A 17,557-nucleotide genomic window follows, 5' to 3' on the forward strand; every position below is an offset into this window, starting at 1 on the left:
TTTTAATTTATTTTTTTATTTTAGATCTCGCTAAAATGAAGTAAAAATTGCAGATTTATGGGTCAAGGGAGAGTTGATTCTCATTTTGCCATGTTATCAGCCTATCTCAATGCTTTAATTTAATGGGTAAAGGGTTCATGTTATTACTGTTAATGATTATTTTAGTCGTTGTGATTGTGAGTGGGTTTGTCAAGTTGCTCGATTTCTTGGTTTCAAGGTTGGCCTTGTTCAGCGTATGTACTACTCCTTTTTGTCAAATTGATCTATTGTCCATATCTATTAAGGGCCTGTTCTCATTGACTGAACTCAGCTGAACTGAACTGAACTCAGCTGAACTGAACTGAACTGAACTCAGCTGAACTGAACTGAACTGAAATGAATATTTTATAAGAGAAGGAAATTAGGAGCTGAACTGAACTGAACTGAACTGAATTGAGCTGAACTGAACTGAACTGAATTTCAACGTAAGAGAACAGGCCCTAAATATTGCTATTTTTTAATGAGTTTTAGGTTGTTCATTTGGTTTCATCACCTCAAATGTATACATGACTAGAGGCAGTAGTGTTGCTAATAGTTTCAGGCAGGGCCTGAGGCTTGTTTTGCTCTTGTTTGTGAACACTGATTATCCTTAAGACCTTAATGAATGATTTGCCTTGCTATTTTAAAAAAAAATTCTAAGATTTCTAATATTTAATCCATTTAATTATATTCCCATAAAAAAAAAAATCCATTTAATTATATAAAAAAGTTTGTAAACGGTTCGATTTAGAAGCGGTTTGGTTCATAAACGGTTCGGTTTATAACCAGTTCGGTTTACAATCAATTTGGTTTTTAAATGGTTCGGTGCAAACGGGTAGCAGTTTGCTAACGGTTCGGTGTAAACGGTTTTTTCGCCAGTTTAAACGGTTTCGGGTTGGAACCGGTTTCGGGTTAGATACAGTTCGGTTCTTTTTTGGTTCGGTTTTCTTTCATTTCGGTTTATATTTGGTTCGGTTTGTTAACGGGTTCGGTTCTTATACGATTTAACATTATTCGGGTCGATTCGGTTTCGGGTTTACTAAAATACGGTTCGGGTCGGTTTTCGATTTCAAAAAAATCGGTTTTTAATCGGTTCGGTTCTCATTTGGGTCGGTCGGTTTCGGGCGGTTAAACGGTTTCGGTTTGAAATTTGACAGCACTACTCCTAGATCAACGGTCCAGGTTTATCACGATGAACCCGGACTACCTTATTTAATATGAATTTCATAAATTCATATGTACTTTATGAATTTCATAAAGTTAAACACTTCTCCCTTTAAAATTCATTATAAATCTATAACAATTTATTTCTTCATTTTTTTAATATTGCAATCTAGTTTTCCTATAATTACATAATTCACAAAATCACAATCAAATCACAATGACACAACCACAATGTATAAAAACAAATGAATATAGCTTATAAAAAAATCGGTGGTGTGCCGCCTCCATAAGGCATATAGGCAAGGATTTGACTTGTTGCCACTTTTCCTTCTTAATTTAATTAGTCTTCTGTTTTCTTGTCTTTCTTCCCACCAATTTTTCCCTATAATTTTACCTCTTTTCTAATTCTAAATTAATTTTGACCCCCACTTTTCCCTGAACAATAATTTCATCCAATCATTTTATTTTAATTTTTTTGGTACAACTTCACAACATCACAAATTCACAACCAACCCAAATCAATAAATTTCTCAAAAAATAAAATAAAAATAACAATAAAAATGCAATTCAAACCAAAGAAAATGAAATATACCGAAAATTTCTCATTCTTGTTGTATTAAAAAAATGTCTCCAAAAATTTCACCACAAAAATCCGAAATATTATGTGCAGAAGAAAAATGGCAGTAGACGCCATACCCCCCACATCACCACATCCAAAACACCCATCTCCCCGCCACCGCAACAACCACCGTAAACCACCATCAAACTCCGGCAAATCAACCCCAACTCCGATTTCCTCCGCCGCATCTTCCGACCCATCAACCACCTTAAACAAACCCACTTTCAATAATTTCACCTCTTCTTCAACCTCCCTCTCTAGCCGTAATTCTCTATCCAGCCTTCGCAACTCGCTCCCTGAAAACCCCCACTTATACGACATCTCCGAGATTCGCTCTGCTACCAACAACTTCCTTGCTAAAACTTACTCTCCGTCCCGGTGTTGGCGATGTCATTTGCTTGGAAAAGACGTGTTGATTTTCCAGAGGAAGGCGAATCATAGTCATGATTTACGCCCACCAACTGTTCGACAAAAGTTGTCTTCCATTTGTAGGTCGCATCATATTGCTATTGTTAATCTAATCGGAGCTTCGATTTCTGGGGATTATATTTATTTGGTTTACGACTTCATTGAGGGTGCGAATTTGTATGATTTGTTGCATAATAAGAGTAATCCGAGGTTTACTGTTCTTGATTCATGGATATCGAGGATGCAAATTGCATCTGATTTAGCAAATGGGATTGATTACATTCATAATAATAATACTGGGTTAGATGTGAAATCTGTTCATAATCATATTAAATCGAGCAGTGTTATTGTTACTGAGCCGTCGTTTAATGCGAAGCTTTGCCATTTTGGGACCGCCGAGCTCTACGGCGAGCCAACGGAGGAGAGAGAATTGGATGATTTGGGTGTTAGTTATAAGGTTGAAGAGATTGTTGATGAGGAGGAAAGTTTGTCTTCTTCACCGAAGAAATTGAACCGATCTAACAGTATCAAGTTCAACGGCACTACAGGGTATGAAACTTTTGATTTAATCTTACTTCCTTGGTTCCAAATAGTTATACGGCTTATACCGTCTCTATCAGAATTAGTCGTCATGTTAATAATAAGTTAATGATATTTGATTTTCCATGTTTGAAATTAGCTGTCATGTTAATAATAAGTTAACGCGAGTAATGTTGTTTGACATTCTCTGCTCAAAATTAGTCGTCACGTTAATAATATGTTAATAAAGTAGTTTGAAGTTGGACATGACGACTAATCTAAATGGAGGGAAGCTGTACGGAGTAATGTTGTTTGATTTTGGACACAAAGATGATTAAATTCATGATAGGTCCGTCTGTTTTTTTATTAGAGTAGGAGACTAGAATTAATTGTTGTTAGACTTTACATTTTGAGGGAAATTAGGAGTTAGGCCTTTACCTTAAAAAAATAATATTAAGTAAAAATAATTTCAATTCAATAAAAATAACTTCAGTTTAGTAAAATTAATTTCACTTCAGTAAAAATAAGTTCAGTTCAATAAAATTCAGTTTTCTTAAAGAAGAATTATAATAGAAAATTAGTAAAAATAATTTTAGTTTAGCAAAAATAATTTCAATTCAGTAATATTAATTTAAGTTCAGTAAAAATAATTTAAGTTCAGAAAATATCATTTTGTTTCAGTAAAAATAATTTCAATTCAGCAAAAATAAGGTGAAGAGAACGGGGCCTTAGACAAAAAAATTAGTAGAAAGTAGAATCTAGAAGTAAGATAGTACTCCATAATTAATTTCGTGTTATCCTTTTATATCCTGAAAATATTGGTCAAAATTTAGATCGTCATAATCGTGGTTCCCACTTCGTAGTTTTCAATTTTCACACGCTGCATTTTTGCATCAAATTGAAGTATGGAATGCCAAACATAAGTTGAATTTTGATTTGAATGTGATGTTATTGTGATTAAAAATTAAAAATAAAGTAAAAAGACGGCTCCATTTTATTTTATTCTAATTAAAAAGAAAAACTACAAATTTGGATAACGATATGAGTATTTTATCTGCAAGGATGATGTAGATAGTCCATTTTGTACAGGTATATGTCGCCAGAGTTCCAATTGACTGGTGTAGGGACTCGAAAATCCGATGTGTATGCATTCGGGGTGGTGTTGGTAGAGTTGTTGTCGGGGGAGGAGCCGGTAAAGTATAAATACAACAAAGCGACGAAGGAGTACATAAAATCATCGGCAGTGGAAGCCGCCCGAGCAGTGGTGGAGGAAGGTGGAGTAGATAGGGAAGGGAGACTAAGGAAATGGATTGATATAAGGCTAAAAGATTCGTACCCGGTTGAGGTGGCTGGTAAAATGACGCGATTGGCGGTTGAATGTTTACACGTCGACCCTAATAAACGGCCAGATATGCGACGCGTGGCAGGCAAAATATCCAAGCTTTATTTGGAATCTCAAGTTTGGTGCGACAAAATGAAAATTCCTACTGATTTTACGGTGTCGTTTGCTCCCCGATAGTATAGTATATGTATTGTTGACTTTGATACAAGTCAACCTTATTTTTAAGATTGTTTTCTCATTTTAGATTTTGTATTTTATAATTGGATGTTCTTGTGTACAATAACCTGTAATAATGTACAGAGTATTAACAAAAGAAATGATTTAGAATGATTATTGTTTCTGGGTTTTAGACTTGTGACATAGTTTTCTATACTACAACTCTATGATTGTATATTAGAATTTGATTGCATCAATTATTCTAGAACGAGGAAAGTATTCATTATCTCATAATATGTACATTTTTTTTACTCATTATCTCCTTAGTACTGGTAGAAGCTCAATCAAATAAGCTACTCAACTTGAATTTTGATGATGCCGACATCTAAAAATCAAGGCAACATTCATCTAAAATAAATCAATCAATAAAAATAAAATAAGACCAACTTTATTAACACGGTTTAATTATTGTAGGATGAGTTGTTAGTTGACTAGAGATCAACGCATGCATATTTTTATTAGATTCTCATACAAAAATATTGACTTAATGACTTGTGTTCGTTGCATGGGATCACCATATTTTGGATTCTGTCTATATTCATATCATATGAACTAGTTGATTATAAGGTTATAAGAACTCGTAAATTAAAGAGATCTAAATTGTCCTTTTAAAAGACCCAAGTTGCTGTAATAAGCCAAATATCCAACAATTCACTATCAATACTACTCCGTACCACTTAGACTTTAGTACTAATCAATTCTATTACTTAGAACTTTAGACGTAGGCGTATATTTTTCATAAGGCGGACAATGATACTTCAACCCTGTTCTCTCTAGCTTCTTAATGGTACAAAATATGTATACTGAATATTAGTGCTACCTCCGTTACATATTATGTGCAATTTTTAGGTATTATTTGTGAGATATAAAATATTCCGAAATTGCACATAATACGTAACGGATGTAGCATATATCCATAATCTATTTTTTTTTTATTTATGTTTATGTTTTTACAATCCTCTATTCCTCTCCTCATGTGAGTCCCTCTTTCTCCAAGTTTTTCAATATTTTATATGCTTTCTCCCTCTCATTTCTCTATTTTCTTTTTAGTATCCCATGCGAGTTTAAAATTCCACGTCAATCAGTTCATGTGTGTACATTACATTCCTCAATTGGATATGAACCTAACATGCATGTCTCATCCGCTTTCTATACAAGTTATGAATCCTATAATTTATAAGATATCAGCCGCAATATTCTCAGATCAATAATTTAAGATAGTAACCTTAAGAGTGCATGTATATATACTAATGCAATTTGGAATTTAGGCAATACAAGTTTTTCCTGTTCAAATCCAATTGCCCGTATCCGAGATCCGTGAATACCCTATCGTCTGGCTAAACACCTACACAGGAAAAGAGGATTAGCTAACCCCGAGATGAATTCGAGGATAACCACTCCGATGATAAAGTTAGAATGTGTTTGAGAGAAAAGAGAAGACGATATGAAGAGAGAGAGAGAGAGACAGAAAGAGTGTAATAAAATGCCACCTTTCTTTTTGGATAACCTTACCTATTTATAATGACTTCTACCGCCAGGTGGCTGCATGCCATGCAAACCACTTTATGCCAAGTGTCGATCAACCAACGCCATGTGCTCAGTTTTAAGAGGTGCCGATATGCATGCCGTTATTTGATGGTGTCGATATTGGTTTTATCATTATAAACCCAAACCCGTTTAGACCGTAAAAGGGTGGTTATCGGCACTGTACAAGATATTGGTATCCTCCCACACACAAGTGCATATGATACATGAGTATTTCGGGAAAAAAACCATAAAATATAAATTATTATATGTTAGTGAATGATTATGTTTCGTAATTTAACAGCCAAGTTTAGTAATCAATGATTAATATAAGCTCATAATTGTTCGAGTACAGTGTTGGGGCATACTGGCGTTGATCTTGATCTCCAATTGAAAAATACTCACATTGAGTCGTTGACTTTTAAAATTGTACAAAGTGTACATCTGTACAACTATAAACACATTGTTGCATATCCTAAATACATTACATCTTTCTGAGTTCTGACCATTTTAAAGAATGTTTATGGGGTTCTTAATGTTTTAAATAAAGTGTACAACTGTTCACGTGCATAATTGGACGGTAAATCTTTACGGATCTCAAGACTCACAATACCGGAGCTCACCCGAAACGCATACTATCTTTCTAAAACAAAAAAAATGTTTAGCATACCTTTATGAATAGAGATGGTTTAACAATCATTAATTATTTGTATATATTTTGTTGCCTATAGAAGAGTCAATTGTTTTTCAAAAAAAAGCAGGGAATTTTCTCAAGCAATTTGACTTAATTAGTTCAATAACTTAAATTCATGCATGCATTAGGACATTTGACTAGGAAATTCCTCCATTCATCTACAACAAACTTTCTTCTTTTTGACAATTTAAGTCATTGTCTTAATTTTTTTGACGGGTAAATCATGGTCTTTAAAGAAGACATTTTCATGTATGTGTCAAATGTGAAATGTGTATATGTAATTATGTATATAGATTAAGTTCGTCATTTTAATAATATGAGTCGAACATGATAGAACAACCCAAAGGGCTCGGACTAATTATTGATGACCTATACCCAAGTCGATGGAATTGTCCGTTAGCCCGATTTCGGTGCACCCATCATGTTTAACTTTGAGCCAGATCCAGGCAATCAGGCTTATTGACAAAATTTTGTCAATCAGTCGTCCTTGTGGGCCCCACAGTGTACTAGATATTGCTTTTATATTCACTTAGTACATCCGTTAATGTGGGCCAACCAAAGTCGAAAAAAACGTCGTTACATCCAAAGCAAACGGTTAATTTAATATTTTGTAGAATTATATGGCAAATTGCAAACAATGTCAAAATTCCACAAACCAAGATACACTGATTAAAAAGTACAGCCTGCTTTTATACCACATATGGAAGCAATTCAAGTACAGGCACCCGGAATTAGACATCCATAACCACAATCATCATAACTTAGCACACACTAATTAATTGTATAGCCATATATAGAAGAGTTGGAAAGAAGTTGTATTTTGTTGTATATTTACAACTCAATATATAGTGATACAAGAGAGCTATAATTTCAGTAAGCTAGAACTAAGGGAGATAAAATCCCTACAATTAAGCACTACATAATTACAGCTATAAGATTGATTGTAATTCCTACAATCACGTAAGCTAATGTTGGAAGTGTTGACTTTGAAGATGTCATTCCTTATCACGCCCCCTCAAAACGGGCGGCCAAGATGAAAGCCCGATTTTGTTGACCAAATTTGTGAAAGTGGCTCGCGGCAACGGTTTGGTTAAGGCGTCAGCTAGCTGATCGTTAGTGGAGATGTAAGAGACACGCAACTTACCACATTGAACATTCTCCCTAACAAAGTGATAATCCAAGGCTAGATGTTTCATTCTTGAGTGGAAGACTGGATTAGCACTTATGTATGTTGCTCCAACATTGTCACAGTATATGACTGGGGCAAGTGTAAGGTTGTGATGTAGCTCCTTAAATAAGTTTCCTACCCAAAGAATTTCAGCAGTAGCATTGGCCACTGCTCTGTATTCAGCCTCTGTAGAAGATCGCGCCCTTGTTTTCTGTTTCCTTGATGTCCACGATATTGGGTTCTTGCCAAGATAAACGATATACGCTGTGGTTGAGATATAGTCATCTTTGTCACGTGCCCAATCCGCATCAGAATAAGCATGAAGAGTGAGAGGAGAATCTTTGTGGATGATTAATCCCATGGTTGATGTACCAATAAGGTATCGAAGTAGGCGATGGAGAGATTGCATGTGTTCCTCCGTTGGTCGTTGCATGTATTGAGCTAACTTGTTCACTGAGAAAGCAACATCAGGTCTAGTGAGGCTTAGGTATTGCAAGCTACCCACCAAAGTACGATATTCAGTAGGATCATCAAGGAGTTTTCCTTGAATGGTCAAGGGGGGATGAGTTGCGAGTGGTGTAGCAACTGGTTTAGCATTCTCCATATTAGCCTTGCATAAGATGTCATTTATATACTTTTTCTGGCTCAAGAAAATTCCCTTGGGATGAGGCATAACTTCCACTCCCAAGAAATAGGATAATGTTCCCAAATCTTTTAGAGAGAAGCGTGCTGCAAGATTGGTGATGACTGACTCCAGGGCATTATTATCATTGCTTGTGATAATAATATCATCAACATAAACAAGGAGATAGATTGTGGAGCCATGATTATGCAAGGTGAACAATGAGGAGTCAGAAATTGTATTCTTGAAGCCTAACCCAAGTAAGTGGTGGCGAAGCTCTTTATACCAAGCTCTTGGAGCTTGTTTCAAACCATAGAGGGCCTTATTTAGCTTGCACACATGAGTAGGATGTTGAGGGTCTATGTATCCAGGAGGTTGGATAGTGTATACATCATCAGTAAGTGTGCCTTGAAGGAAAGCATTATTGATGTCGAGTTGACGTAGTTGCCACCCTTGGCTAACCGCGAGAGAGAGAACGAGCCTAACTGTGGCAGGTTTGACTACAGGGCTGAATGTTTCCCCATAATCTATGCCATGCCTTTGATTAAAACCTCGAGCAACATACCGAGCTTTGTATTGAATAACATTCCCATCTTTATCTTTCTTTATGCGAAATATCCACTTGCAACCAACAACATTTTGAGACATTTCAGGAGGAACAAGTGTCCAAGTATGATTTTTGATGAGTGCATTCATCTCGTCATCCATGGCTTTTCTCCAAACAGGGCTCTTTAAGGCTTGTGTGATATTTTTGGGAATGTCAATAGGAACTAATTCGGCATTGAGATTGAGTTTGTCAATGGGTTTTCTAATGCCGTGCTGAAGGCGAGTAGACATAGAGTGAGTAGGAATGGGTGGTGGGTGGTCAATATGAGATTGAGGTGGTGATGGTGGGGGGCAAGTAGATGGGGACGTAGGAGACGTGTGATGACTGTTTGTAGGAGATGGGGTTGTAGTTTGAGAGGTGGGGGAGAAGGATGAAACTGATGGGCTAGTAAGGAGGTGATATGGTGGGCTTTGATTGGGGCTTGAAGGAGATGGTGCAGCGGAAATTTGTGGAGTACTAGGTATTGAATTTGGTGGGATAAGTACGGGTAAGTAAAGAGGGGCCCAATGGTCAATAGTTTGCAAAATGGGGAATGAGTCATTTTTATTTGAAAAAGGGAATACATGTTCAAGAAATTTAACATGGCGTGAGACATAGATGCGCTTAGTATCTAAATCCATGCAATAATAGGCATTTTGAGTTGGTGCGTATCCCATAAATATACATGGTTGTGACTTTAGCTCTAGTTTGTTTGAGGTATACGGTTTAAGCCATGGGTAGCAAAGACAACCGAAACTCCGAAGTTTTGTGTAATTGGGTTGGACACCAAATAATTTTGAGTATGGAGATTCATTGTTTAGAGTGGAGGTGGGCAGTCTATTTATGAGATAAACTGCAGTAGCACAAGCATTTGACCAATATTCTAGAGGCATGGATGCATGAGAGAGAAGAGAAAGGAAGGTTTCAACAATATGTCGATGGCGACGTTCTGAGTATCCATTTAATTGAGGAGTGTGAGGTGGAGTTGTTAAGTGAGAAATGCCGTCAATTGAGAGATAATTGCTTAAGGATTCATATTCCCCACCATTATCAGAGTATAGAGTTTTGAGAGGAAGTTGGAAATATTTTTCCACTAACGCTTTGTAACGAATGAAGACGTTTTTAGCGTCAGATTTTTGCTTGAGATTGTAAAGCCATATATACTTGGTAAAATGATCAACAAATATAATATAGTATTTAAAGCCATCATGAGAGTGAATAGGAGAAGACCAAACATCCGTATAAACATACTCAAGTGGAGAAGTTGATGTAATTGATGATGTTGCAAAAGGAAGACGATGACTTTTATTGCAAGCACATGAGTTACAATCAATAGTAGAGATACTAGGGATATTTAAATTATTCTTAGAGATAAGTCTTCTAAAAACATTTTTGGATGGATGCCCTAGACGGTGATGCCAGTCAAGGGAGTTTGTTTTGATGCTTGCATAAACTCTAGGAGATTGTGTTTGGATTTCATAGATACCATTTTTAGTGTGCCCCTGGAATAGGGATGCCCCAGTTTTTAAATCCGTAACAAGAAAAGAAGTGGATGAAAATAGAATAGAGACATTGTTATCTTGACATAATTTAGAGATAGAGATGATATTTTTCGAAATTGCAGGAACTACTAAAACGTTTTGCAAGATTAATGATGAAGAAAATTTTACAGAACCAAAGTGAGTGATTTTGAGGCCCGTACCATCACCTACAAGAAGTTCTTCCATGCCATCATATGGTGTATGGAGAGAGAGATTTTCCAAATCAGCAGTGACATGGTGAGATGCACCACTGTCAAGAATCCAAGAGGAAGAAGGTGAAGGTGAAGCGAGGATAGCGGTATTGGTTTGTGGTTTTGAATGGGACGAGTTTGGGTTGTCATCCATGAATAAAGTTTATAGAAAGGATCAAGGTATCTGATACCATATAGAAGAGTTGGAAAGAAGTTGTATTTTGTTGTATATTTACAACTCAATATATAGTGATACAAGAGAGCTATAATTTCAGTAAGCTAGAACTAAGGGAGATAAAATCCCTACAATTAAGCACTACATAATTACAGCTATAAGATTGATTGTAATTCCTACAATCACGTAAGCTAATGTTGGAAGTGTTGACTTTGAAGATGTCATTCCTTATCACCATAATCATCGTAAGAAAGCATACAAATTCCCTGACATATAGAAAAAACATCAACTACAACTTCGCTGATATATAGAATAAACATCAACTAACTTACATTGATTCCACGCCTCCAGCTACCTATGTACCAAAGGTGATAACAATACGTCTGAATTCAATTGACGACGATGTTCTACTCAGTGGGACTAAGAAGGGGAAATTGGAGAAGGTTACAATTCGAAGACGAGTCGTGAGGAAATCAGCTCGGAGAATGCCGTGAACATCATAATTAGTCGTGTTATAAAAATAAATTCAAGACCAGAAGGTTGGAGAAGATGATGTCGCAGTAAAATTCAATTACAAAAAATCAGCACCATAGAGGTTGAAGAAGATGAAGTAGCAGTAAAAATAAATTAGGCTTCAGATTGGAAAAGTGAAATAAACGGTGTCAAATGGTTTGACTAACAAAGTCGCGAGTCAAAAAAATGAACCAGAATGTACCGTTTGCAAACCTTCTTTGCGTGGTTACGTTTTTACCCTCTACTAAATATGTAAAAAGACGAAAGCACCCCCTGATGTACAAAATATGTAAATCAGGCTGATGAACTAGTATTTCCCCTTTAACTTTTTAATTTTCTTTGTGCAATAGAATACACCTTATTATTAGGTGAACATAAGAATTTTTAGAAATTATTTTCCTGCAATAATTCTTGATTAATTTGTCTAAATGATTGCTGTATGCGTATTGTGATTATGCACAAGAAACATAAATCCCCTAAAAATAAAATTGTAAACAAGGAATAATCTATGATTAGCTTCAACACCCAATGACCAATAGAATAGAAGAAACAAAGAGAATAAGGGATTGATACTAAAAACGCTTCATTTGATGTATACAAAATCCAATTGATCGAGCTAAACTTAGTTAACTATACTTGTAACAAATATTGACAGTCAAAATCATATGGCATTTTCTCAATATTAATACCATTATTAATTACTCTACCACTATTGCTGGTACCCTTGTAACAGTCCACAATTGATTTTCTGAGTGAAATTGATGTAGGCAACTGATGACAAACCCATTCAACTAAGGAATCCGTGTCCGTTGCAAAATCATACATGTTTTGTATTAGTAGCTCCGGTAACCATATCGTTTTCGAGTTTGTCACCGATATTGAAGCTTGTAGGTACTCTTGTTTCGATTTTTCTAGCTCCGATGTCACTCCTTCAGCTGTGTATATCCTTACCTGCACAAACCATACTAATTAGGCACGGATCATTCCAATAATGCACCCTAGGCGGACACACACGTGAATGTCACGCGCTAGCCTCATGTGACACACGTGTGCTCAACACTTTACCTAGATTACAATATATATGTTTGAGACGTACCACAGTAAAAAGTTCACTTTATAATTTAATTAGTTAACTAAGGACCATCTATTTAAGATTGTTTAAGGTCGTGTTAAGAGAAGTTGATGGAGTAATTTAACTTACAGCGGGAGAAGATCGAGTTCCACAACATAGAGTGAAAATGACATTAGGATTCACAGTGTTGAGACCGTATAGTTCATGGATAATGGCTTCCTTCCCGTCTTTAGAAGACATTAGTGTTGGTTTCCTTAGAATACAACGTTCTATAGCTTGTGCATTCACAACTTTTCCTCCTACATTCAATGTTGCCTGTAATTTAATCAAAGTAAACTCAACTTAAATTAATTCATAGTAATTTTATTGAAATTAATTTAGAGAATGTCATGCAATACATAAATAAATCAAGGTTTAATTTCTACTCTTTCTAATATTAATTAGTACCTTGTTCAATAAGTTGAGCAACTTTTCTGCGCTAGAAGGCACACTAAACTTGAGAAATCCCTGCAGAAAAATGTCGAAAATGTTACTCGTAGCTAGAAGCCTAAATTCGAATTGATCAATACAAGAAATTAATACAATGATTATAAGTTAATATACCGTCGAATTGACGTACAAAGTTGGTACAAAGGTTAGATTATTCCTATTAATTTTTCCTTGTTTATATAGTTAAAGAAAACATTATAAAAAGAAAAACTCAAAATCTGTTTAGGAGAAGCTTACATGCATTATACAAGCGTTGTATATGTTGATCCAAAATGCAAGCTTTTGTTGATCTGACAAGGATTTGAGGTCCACCTTCTGAAGGCTATTGAATAATCCCCTGATCCCAAACAACAAATTTAAGGATGATTTTATAACTCGCTTAGTTTTATTCACGAACACCTACTACCTCACTCCATTAACTGTCATATTACTAGTTTAAAGTACGTACACCATCAACATGACAACTAAATTCGGACATAGAGTTTACATAATTTTGACTTACTTGAGTTTTTGGAACAATGGAATGGAGCTTGAATTAGAGACAAATTTCGGGTCTAAGCAACTAGAAGAGAAAACGACCAAGTTCTTGTAAGGACCAATGTCCCTTGGTATAGCCCCTTCGATATCGAAAATGCCGTATGGATCTTGTTGTTTGGACTCCTTTATGAGGCTTGTTGACAAGTTCACCCCTGGCTCAGTCCTGAAGCTTAATGAAGAATACATGGATCTTGAAATAGGGCCAGATTTCTCTAGCTCACTTTGCCTTGATATCCTAATTAATCTCACATAAATGAGAATTAAGCATTTCATAATGTTTTCAGACAATTTGTTGGGTTGCCATTTTGTTCCATTACTCTCTTCCAATTGTGTTGACCCTATTGATTTTTGAGGTGGATCAACTCGAACTTCTACATTCCTTTCTTTTGGCTGCATCAACAAGTATAAAATATAAGGATATAATGAATTTCTACTTAATATCAATATGAGAGCAATAGATCATATTTATAGCCTAAAGAATGAATTTGGACATGTCGAAACATTGACCTAACCTAAATATGACTCCACCTCCAAATCTAAAATTCGATCATAAACTAAGAATCCAAACCTAGGGGTGGCAATTCGGGTCAACAGGTCGGGTTCAGGTCAGATTTCGGGTCGCTTTCGGATTATGCTTAGGAACTATAAAATTTTTTTTATGTAAAACTTAATATTATTACAAAATATAAAATTTGGGTCAAATTCGGTCTGTTTGGGTTCAGTTCGGGTCGGGTTCGGATTTCTCTCGGTAACTTCGAGTTCAGATCGGGTAAGGGGGTTGCCAGCCCTGTCCAAACCAACAAAATTACGTGAAAATCTTAATAGGCCATCAAAAAACTAGTACAACAATGAATTCAAGCCCAAAAAAAAAATGATTGACCCATCTAACACAAGAATAGAATTTTACATTCCAAAAGGCAACCAAACCCCCAATACATGAATTAAAAGTATGCAATTTTGCACTATGAATTAGTCTAGCTAGATAGGAATAGGGAGATCATATCTGAATTATGGCAGCACTACCTCCGGCCCAAAATGATTGGTCACATTTCTATTTTAGTTCATCATGATACTATACAATCACTTCTAATGCTCTAAAATAGAACAAGTGATCGAATCTTATATGAACCTCATTTCTCCAATAGACTCCAAAAATTACATACCTATAAACTACAAAGAAGAAATTTACATAATCTTAAACATATAGGATTAGGGCTAAAGTTACATGTTACATACCTTAAAAGGAGTTGGATCTCTGAAGTTTCGCAAGGGCGAAGCAGTAAGCTTTTGAACACCACTTCTCTTTGTCATTCTTTGATCTTGCAGTCCACTTTGCTTGGAAGTTGGTTGAATGTATGGGGATAAATTCCCTCCTCCTATCGGACTTCCGATATCCTTTTCATTGATTGTAAAGTCAGTAAGACTATAACTTCCATTAATGGCTTTACTAATGAAATGTAAAGCCCTAGTTTCGTAACCAATCCGTTGATCATTGTTGTTGTTATAGTTGTTGTTGTTGTTGTTGTTGTTGGCTCTTTGTTGCGTGTGTTGTTGATTATATTTTGCCATACTTGTGTTGTTTCGCAACTGTGATGAATGCTGCTTTGGTTTCACTTGTTTTGATGCTTCTTGCTCGGCTTTAACATCCTTTCGAAGATGCTCGATTTGAGCTTCAAGTCCAACAATTTCATCCTCAACCATCACCAATTCGGATAAAAGCTCTTTCATCTTGTCATACAATGAAACAACACCAACTCATGAGTGCTACTTCAAGCTTCTACCCCAAATAATGTATTAAACTTGCAATTCAAGCATTGAAGATTTGGACTTAGTGTAAATTTTTTTTTTTTTTTTTTTTTTTTTTTTTTTTTTTTTTTTTTTTTTTGTAATTATTAATCCACCTTTTGGAAAAAGGGAGTACAAGGTTAGGCTTTCCACTTTCTTTTAATCACAAGGTTGAAATTTTACACTATTCACAAAAATTTCTTTGATTGTTAATTGTGATTCGTAAGTCTTGGAAAAATATAAATTTTGCTATGGTAAAATTAAAGATATTAATAATATGAAATGTGCATAAGCAAGCATGAATTCCCAAACGTAATTAGAAAAGAACAATAATATATACAATAGTAATTTTCGGAAGTATTAGGGTAAACATGTGGCATTGGCGTTACTACACTATTTGTACATGTAACAAATGTGCATAACTTTATGAACCAAAGATTTTCTATTATAGGTGGTGATTTTACTTTTACACGAACAATTAGTGGATTAAGATTCTAAATTACGCCAAAATGTAATGTGGAAAATTATGTTACCTTAGAAGGAAGATGATCCGGGATGTGCAATGACATGCCAGCTTTTCGATTATAAACTTGTTGCAAAATCTCACGGACTTGCTCCTCGTGGTTTAACAAGTTTTGGAGCACCGTCACCTATAATATGCAAGCAATTACATACATACTCATCGTATAACTCACATGTTCACAACACATTTAAGCATCATATTTACTCTAAACTAGTTCATCAATTAAGTTTTCTACATATATAGGACAACCAAGCTTTAATAGCTATGACAAATAATATAATTATGGAGCTCCATCACCTATAATATGCTAGCAATTACGATCTGATCAAAAAAAAAAAAAAAGTATCATATTTAATCTAAACTAGCTAGTTCATCATCAATTGAATTTTCAACTAATTATGGAATAATTATAGACAACTAAAAGCCACTTTTTTTTTTTTTTTTTTTTTTTTTTTTTTTTTATTTTTTTAAAAAAATAAATAAATTTTGTTTCATTGACAACATATAGCTAGGACAAATAATATAGGAGTGTGTTTTTCGTAATACAAAAAATTAAAAGGTTGGATTGGGTGTGGATAGGCATACTAAAAATAGCAAAGTATATTTGTTTTCAAAATGTATAAATATTTTATAATTTACTTATTAAAGAAAGATCTATGTATCTAATAAATTTAATAGAAAAATATAAGGTAATAATGTAATGGTAAATTTATTCAAAAAAAAAAAAAAATGCAATTGTAAGTTTTCATGCAAAAAATATGAGGAAAAAAAGATAAAGTGAAATGCTCTTATAATTAGAAATCATATATTATCTTTGTTTGTGCAATGCACAAGGAATAAATTGCTCACTAAACATTTTTAGGGGTAGATAATATGTTTGATATGATGCTAACACGATTGCACGAGTACATGCATCAACCAATTTAAAATTTTACCTCTTGTTGTAACTCTTGTAATTTGCGTTGTCCGCCAAGATTTTTCTTTACCTAAACGAACAAAACATATAGCAGCAAACATTTAATACACACCGGATTAATTATATTCGAGGCTTGAAAAAGAAATACAAATAATTCACGAAAGAGTGCAACGTAACATAGATCATCATAAAATAAAACTTACTCCATTTTCTGGTATAACAGGAAGTAAATGCATACGGGTAGGAGTGGCCAAGGAAGACATGGTATTCAAGTCGAACGAGCTACGCGTATGATATGATGCTAGAGACACCGCTAGCTAGAGGAATCAAGAAACTAAATTACGACGGATTTAATCCGAGAGTGTAAGGGGAAAAGAAGGAGGGTAATGGTATGAGGATGCTTAGGTATAAAGCGAGTAAAAGGATTAATATCAAGTAAGGTTGTAGTTGGAAATGATGTAGTAGTTGAGAAATGATAATGTAATTTGTTTATAATCATAAGATAGAATAGAAGAAGTAATGATAATTGAGAAGATGAAGAGGAGCTTTCGAAAAGACTTCATCTCTTATGATTTGGTGTTAACCGTCTAATTAGTTGGTGGGGATGACATTGTGCGTAAGAGAGTGGTGTATGCCTTTTTTTTACATACATATCGTAGCTTGCACTTGCAGTTTTGCAGTTATACCTAGCCTTTTTTTTTTTTTTTTTTTTTTTTTTTTTTTTTTCTCTCTTTTATTAAAAAATTATATTGATATATTTTTTTCTTGTGTTTTTAGCTTATTGATTACTAGTTGATGTCGGAGCTATGCTCGGATTTTTTAATTAATACATAGTTGGATTATTTTTATGCATAACATGGATATTGGGATATCATATCATATCATATCACTAATGTATAAAGTCGGTCTCACAATCAGGCCACAAGACAGCGACA

The 17,557-nt window shown here is 34.8% G+C and overlaps 2 protein-coding genes across 2 annotated transcripts; one reads left to right on the forward strand and one right to left on the reverse strand.

Moving 5' to 3' along the window:
• Positions 1–1,673: 1,673 nt before the first annotated feature.
• On the forward strand, positions 1,674–4,411 carry LOC145587519 (protein CYTOSOLIC ABA RECEPTOR KINASE 9-like). The gene is made up of 2 exons (XM_081644256.1): positions 1,674–2,758; positions 3,818–4,411. Exons 1-2 carry the CDS (start codon positions 1,845–1,847, stop codon positions 4,245–4,247), a joined length of 1,344 nt encoding a protein of 447 aa, XP_081500382.1. The 5' UTR covers positions 1,674–1,844; the 3' UTR covers positions 4,248–4,411.
• Positions 4,412–11,841: 7,430 nt separating this feature from the next.
• Positions 11,842–17,063, reverse strand: LOC145587520 (uncharacterized). The gene is made up of 9 exons (XM_081644257.1): positions 16,826–17,063; positions 16,642–16,692; positions 15,717–15,833; positions 14,635–15,126; positions 13,364–13,788; positions 13,099–13,198; positions 12,820–12,879; positions 12,502–12,687; positions 11,842–12,251 (listed from the first exon to the last, which is right to left on the reverse strand). Exons 1-9 carry the CDS (start codon positions 16,883–16,885, stop codon positions 11,931–11,933), a joined length of 1,812 nt encoding a protein of 603 aa, XP_081500383.1. The 5' UTR covers positions 16,886–17,063; the 3' UTR covers positions 11,842–11,930.
• Positions 17,064–17,557: the final 494 nt, after the last annotated feature.

The sequence above is a fragment of the Chenopodium album genome, chromosome 17, assembly GCF_948465745.1.
Source record: "Chenopodium album chromosome 17, dcCheAlbu1.1, whole genome shotgun sequence".
NCBI classification, from domain to species: Eukaryota; Viridiplantae; Streptophyta; class Magnoliopsida; order Caryophyllales; family Amaranthaceae; genus Chenopodium; species Chenopodium album.